A 6,000-nucleotide genomic window follows, 5' to 3' on the forward strand; every position below is an offset into this window, starting at 1 on the left:
ATAGTTTTTTGAAAATTAATTATATCTGTATATTTTTTTCATAATCGACACTCTGTGTGAGGCCCATGTTCATGATCTTACAACATATTTTAAATGTATTCTGTCAAAACTTTCTCTAAAATTACACAAATATTTGTGACTCTTCCTGATAATATTCTCTATGTAATCCATAAACATTTTTTTGGTTTAATCATTAATAAAGGTATGATTTCTCACTATTTGGAATGTCACACCAAATGATTTAGTGTCACACCGTATGATCATATCTTCATGTGTCAAAGCAAACTGTGTTTTAACCTACCTATTAGTGAGTACTGAACTGAACTACTGATTGATTAAACAATTACCCAGGATAACATGGCCTTAATATTTCTGAACAGGATATTATTGTAGGGCTTTAACATGGGATAAGAAAGAATTGTAGTAGTAGATGGATGATGAGGATGTGCACAGGAATGCTACGCACACCTAAGTCTTTTGCCGGCCCACGGCAGAAGGATCCTAAAGGGACAATAAGGCGCATAGCCACACTTGGAGCCAAGGCATTGAAGGCAACATTTTATTAACACCAATTAGTGGAAACAGAACTCAGCATTCAGGTAAATTGCTTTTTTCCGAAGTCTCCTGAACTTGAACACAGCATTTTGTGTTGAACAAATGTAATTAGGAATCATGACATTACACCACATCTCCACTAGCTAAAGAGTGCTGGGTTGCGCAACTCCGAAAATAGCTGATCTACAAGCTCTCGCAGCACAACGTGTTGAGAGCTTGTAGATCAGCTATTTTCGCTAGTTTTGTCTCGGGTCCTACCTTAACACTGTCCACTGTCCAGTCCAGTGAGTGAAAGTACAAAAGTATTAGATCAGATTAGATTATACATTTAGACTGTATTGTACATCAGCCAGTCGTATTTGGTGAGGGTAGCAAACCGGCTGCCTTGTTGCGGTTCTGCTATGCCACAGACAACCTCCTGCTCTTCGTAGAAAATGCAGTCTCGCCCCTTTGGCTCCTCTCTCCTTGCTGGGTCATTGTTTAGTTTCTCCCTGTACTTTCTCGTTCTCTCAGCACTTGTCATTTTCCAGCTGACAAAAGAAAATGCAATGTATAGTTTAAGACAAAGAGAAAATATTGTTTAGATTGAAACAATGTGTTAAGGTTTCTGTGAAGGGGTTTCTGCTCTGTCTGATGAATTTGAAGTATCACTGAATGAAGCTAAATTACATTTTATGTAAAAATGTTTAAAACAAATGTTTAAATGTACAAAAGAAACATGGAACTTTGTTATTTGTTGTTATATCTGTAGTTAAATACAGTATAAATCATATGGTGTGACAGTCAAGTCATATGGTGTGACAAGCAGACATGTCACACCATATGATTAAGTGTCACACCATATTACTGTTTTCTCCATTTAGGTTTACCTTGAGGCTACTATGTACACATTAGCATGCTAACAGCATGCTAGCTATAACAAAGCAGCCTAGATCTACATGGAAATATGACCAAAACTTCAAATAACTTAAGCTTTTTTTAAAGAAAAGGTGTCACACCAAAAGACATCCAGAATGGTGAGTTTGTCAACGTTTCAACAAGATGGCATTTCATGAAAATGTTAAAATCATAACTCACCTCAGACACCTGTCTTGCAGTTGTGCTGGGAGTGCTGAATAGCCTTACAGAAGAAGGACCTCTCTAGCCAATAGTTGTCCAAATAATTGCCTGTTTAATTTTTCCAAACTAGTGTCACACCAAATGATTTTGGGTTGGGGGACAAAATGTTTTTGATCAGAAATGACTGAAAACATTATGCTTTGACTTTGAAAAGATATAGGCTCAAAATAGACCTTTTTTTTTAGCCTAAATTCATTTTCAAATGATTTTTAGCAATTCTTTTTCTTAGTTTTATTCAAGTTCCCACTTTGAGAAACAAGGTCAGGACAGTCACACCATATGAGTTTTGCCATGTTTGGTTGAAGATTCTGAAGAAATGAGGAATGAAATGTTTTAATCTTGAGTAAGTTCACATAAAGCTTAATGTCCTGCACAATATTCAGAAGGTTTTTGACAAATATATTTTTTATTTATACATGTTTGACACCGAGGACAGCGAAAACGTTACGTCACGTCACCCACCCATTTATGTATTGTCTCTGGAAAAGCTTGCTTTCAGTGTTTCTTGTGTTGTCTAGCTGTCTTGAGGACGTACCGGTAGTTCTCCGGTGTGTGTGTGTGTGTGTGTGTGTGTGTGTGTGTGTGTGTGTGTGTGTGTGTGTGTGTGTGTGTGTGTGTGTGTGTGTGTGTGTCAGTCCCCCTGTTCGGTTTCTTGGCTTCCATTTCCCAATTATTTTTGTGGTAGTCCCTAATTATACAACAATCTGCTGCTTTTGTTTCACTCTAATTCCTAATTCAGTTTAATGAAGACTCGCAGGTGTGCTCTGATATGCATGCATAACTCAGGTGTGTGTGTGTGTGTGTGTGTGTGCGCGTGTGTGCGTGTGTGCGTGCGTGCGTGCGTGCGTGCGTGCGTGCGGGTTTGTTGGTTTTTCTCCATCCCGCATCGGGAAGCAATGGCAAGTCAGATGTCTAATTACTGTAATCCTGGGCACTACACTCCCTCTGCCAACCTGGGGAGACAACAGACTGACCTAAAGCTTACTTCTATGCATGAGGAGTCCAAGTCGCTTCCAGTTACTGAGACTCAATCACATACTGTAGGCCTATCTCTGCTGTCGGACAGCAGCTATGTCCAATATATTAACTTTTCAGGGAAAAAAAAAGTTTTTAGAACAACGCTATACTTCCCTATCAAATTTGGTACAGTGACTTTATATATTGTCAGGGGGGTGGCACACAAGCACGCACACACACGCACGCACGCACGCACGCACGCACGCACGCACGCACGCACGCACACACACACACACACACACACACACACACACACACACACACACAGGTGAGATACACACAGGTGGGATGTGGTTGGTTTTTGATTAGCTGTGTGCCGTGGCGTTTTGGGCATGCCGTTTCACCACTGTAATTAGCCAGTGAGTCAGAGGCAGATGGCTGGTGGTTGAAAACAGAGGAGTCTGTTGGGAGAGTTTTCAGTTGCATTGTTTTCGTTGCTGTTGACCATGTTGGTCCTTCAGTTATCTAAGGACAAAGTGACTCGTTCACTCCATATATCACAGCGCCTTCTCACCATCCCAAGTCATTAGACAGCTCAGTCTTTCATAAAATGGCTCACGCCTGCTTCTGATGACACGCCTGTCTTGTTATCAGAGGTGGAAAAAGTACTCACATTTTGTACTTAAGTAAAAGTATCACTACTGCATTGTAGATGTACCCCGTTACAAGTATATTGGCATCAAAATGTACTTAAAATACCAAAAGTAAAAGTATGAAATGTTTGAAAATAGCCGATCTACAAGCTTACAACGTGTCGCATCGCGACGCGTTGTGAGCTTGTAGATCTGCTATTTTCAAATAGCCACGGTATAAAACAGGGCTAAAGTGGTTTATGTATGTTTTGTAATCATAATTTATATCTGCAAGTAACTAGTAACTAAAGTGTTCAAATAAATGTAGTGGAGTAAAAGTACAATATCTGGATTTTGAGATGTAGTGGAGTAGAAGTAAAAGTATTGGAAATTGGATATACTCAAGTAAAGTATAAATACCTCAAAATTGTACTTAACTCATTCTGTGCCTATCCCGAACATGTTCGGCTTTATTTCAATCCAATACAATTTTTTTTTTATTAATTGACTTACCCTGAGCTGCTTGTAGAGTCGTGGGTGGTCCTGGCTCGTCCTACGCTAGCCAGCTAGCCATTTTACATGGTCCGACGATATATATATTAAAAATGGTTTAAAATACATTTTTGAGCCCCCCAATGTTCACTGAATGTTCAGCGCCGCTTCCGGAACGACGTCCAGTGTGCCTATCCCGAACATGTTCGGCTTTTTTAATGAAATGAATAAAATGATCCGAGGCCTTCTGAAGCCTGGGCCTAAATTTTCAATCCAGTGTTCGAAATCCGGGCGCCCCCCGGCCGGCCGTTAGCCGCGAACGTTGCCGCGAATCGCCGCCGAATCCAATGAAAAACCACATCTTTGGAGGCCCATATCTCTGGATTGTGTTTTTAGGGATGTGGCGCGAGGTTTATTTACGGCGAAATCGCCTAAAAATGATCTTTTAAATGACAAAATGCTAATAGCTATTCTGTAGCCATTTTCATCCGGGACCTTTCCATGACGTGCACGAACGTGAGCACGCGCGTCACTGCAACGTGAGTCCCCGGATGCTAATACGCTCGCCTATGGGACAAACCCTGGCATTCTTTGGCGCCCTCTAGGGGCTGGCACTAAAACGGTTAAATAAGTACAGTACTTAAGTAAATGTACTTAGTTACTTTACACCACTGCTTGTTATCAATGTGTTAACTCATCTGTGATGAGCTGCAGGGAGTGAGAATTTGACTCACACCAAGCCATCATCAAAGAAAAGGGAATAACAGCGGCAGCGCCCTCTCTGTTTCGTTCCTTTTAGTAACGTAGCACTACATCTGTTCTTGAGACATTAGACTCACACTGACACACACATAGCTCCTCTGTAATGTAAACAGAAACGATAGAATGTGTTGATAATTGATGTGTAATGTAATAGTTAACTATACTTCCTCCCGAGGGGGAAATTCAGTATTTTCAGCCCAACCCAGCTGATTCACTGCTCACAAGGAGCGCGTGAGCAATTAGGGGTAAAGAGTCTTCTCAGGAACACACATTGACATTGCTACCCCGACATTGCTAACGTTTGTTGGCACATGCGCATTGCAATGACAAGACCAAGGGTGATAACGGAGCTACCAGCTCCCGGGAGCTGGTAGTCAGACTACTGAGCCTTAGCAAAAGGATGACAACGGTGATAACAGACCCATACTAAGGGATGATATCATTGGTCATGTTGTCAAAACTCTCTTTGTGTGGTTATGATCTGTGGGAAGTATGTGTCTCTGATCTCTCTCTCTCTCTCTCTCTCTCTCTCTCTCTCTCTCTCTCTCTCTCTCTCTCTCTCTCTCTCTCTCTCTCTCTATCTCTCTCTCTCTCCCTCATCCAGATTGTGTTTGAGGGAATACGGGGTCCCAGCTTTGAGGGTGACATCGCTATTGATGACGTGTCCATCACCAGGGGGAAATGCAAGCCTGAAGACATGGCCACCAGTGCAGGTAACACATGCACACACATGTGCACACGTGTGGTGCACACACACTTTAATTCAGGACAAAACCTTTATCCAACGACAGGTCTCTCTAAGTCGAGGAAACCTATCCAACGACATGTCTCAGGACGACCTAGAGAGCGTTAATATAGTTAGGGCTTTACAAAAGAAAAGTGTGAATAAAAAGAAAAAGCTGGAATAAAATTCTAAACAATAATAACCTTTCATCATAGTGACTCAGGAACCTTTCATGTTGTTTCATCCAGAGAGACAGCAAGCAGCAAGGCTGATGGCAAGGAAAATATTAGAGACAAGAAAACAACACAAAACAACAAAATGAGAAAAATAAATTATTAACAAGCCACCTTTAACTCATGATATGAGGTGCCTGCAAGTTGTATGTGTATGTGTGTGTGTGTGTGTGTGTGTGTGTGTGTGTGTGTGTGTGTGTGTGTGTGTGTGTGTGTGTGTGTGTGTGTGTGTGTGTGTGTGTGTGTGTGTGTGTGTGTGTGTACGCGTGTGTACTTGTATTACTACTGTATACTTGTGAGGATGTCCCTACAAGGATTAGATATTTAGAAGTTAGGTTTAGGAATTAGCCTAAATATATATACAATCCCCCAAAGTTGCCGCTATTTCGGCTTTTAGCGGCTTAAGGGTCCGGATACAAAATGACCAAATCTTTTGTAATATACCATTCCGAAAATCTCCATCCTAAAACGTAGATGTCCTCACAAGTGTAGTAACACAAACATAAAGTGTTTGCGTGCGTGGGTG

At 41.3% G+C, this 6,000-nt stretch overlaps 1 protein-coding gene across 1 annotated transcript in view; it reads left to right on the forward strand.

Moving 5' to 3' along the window:
* The window catches only part of LOC308288035 (MAM domain-containing glycosylphosphatidylinositol anchor protein 1-like), a gene marked incomplete at both ends in the record, with an annotated part of 257,477 nt that overhangs the window by 244,795 nt on the left and 6,682 nt on the right, over window positions 1-6,000 (forward strand). Inside the window, 1 exon segment of the mRNA XM_080729379.1 lies at window positions 5,122-5,230. Coding sequence (XP_080585505.1) covers window positions 5,122-5,230 — 109 coding nt within the window.

Source organism: Nannobrachium achirus, assembly GCF_963921795.1.
Source record: "Nannobrachium achirus genome assembly, chromosome: 7".
In the NCBI taxonomy this organism is placed as follows: Eukaryota; Metazoa; Chordata; class Actinopteri; order Myctophiformes; family Myctophidae; genus Nannobrachium; species Nannobrachium achirus.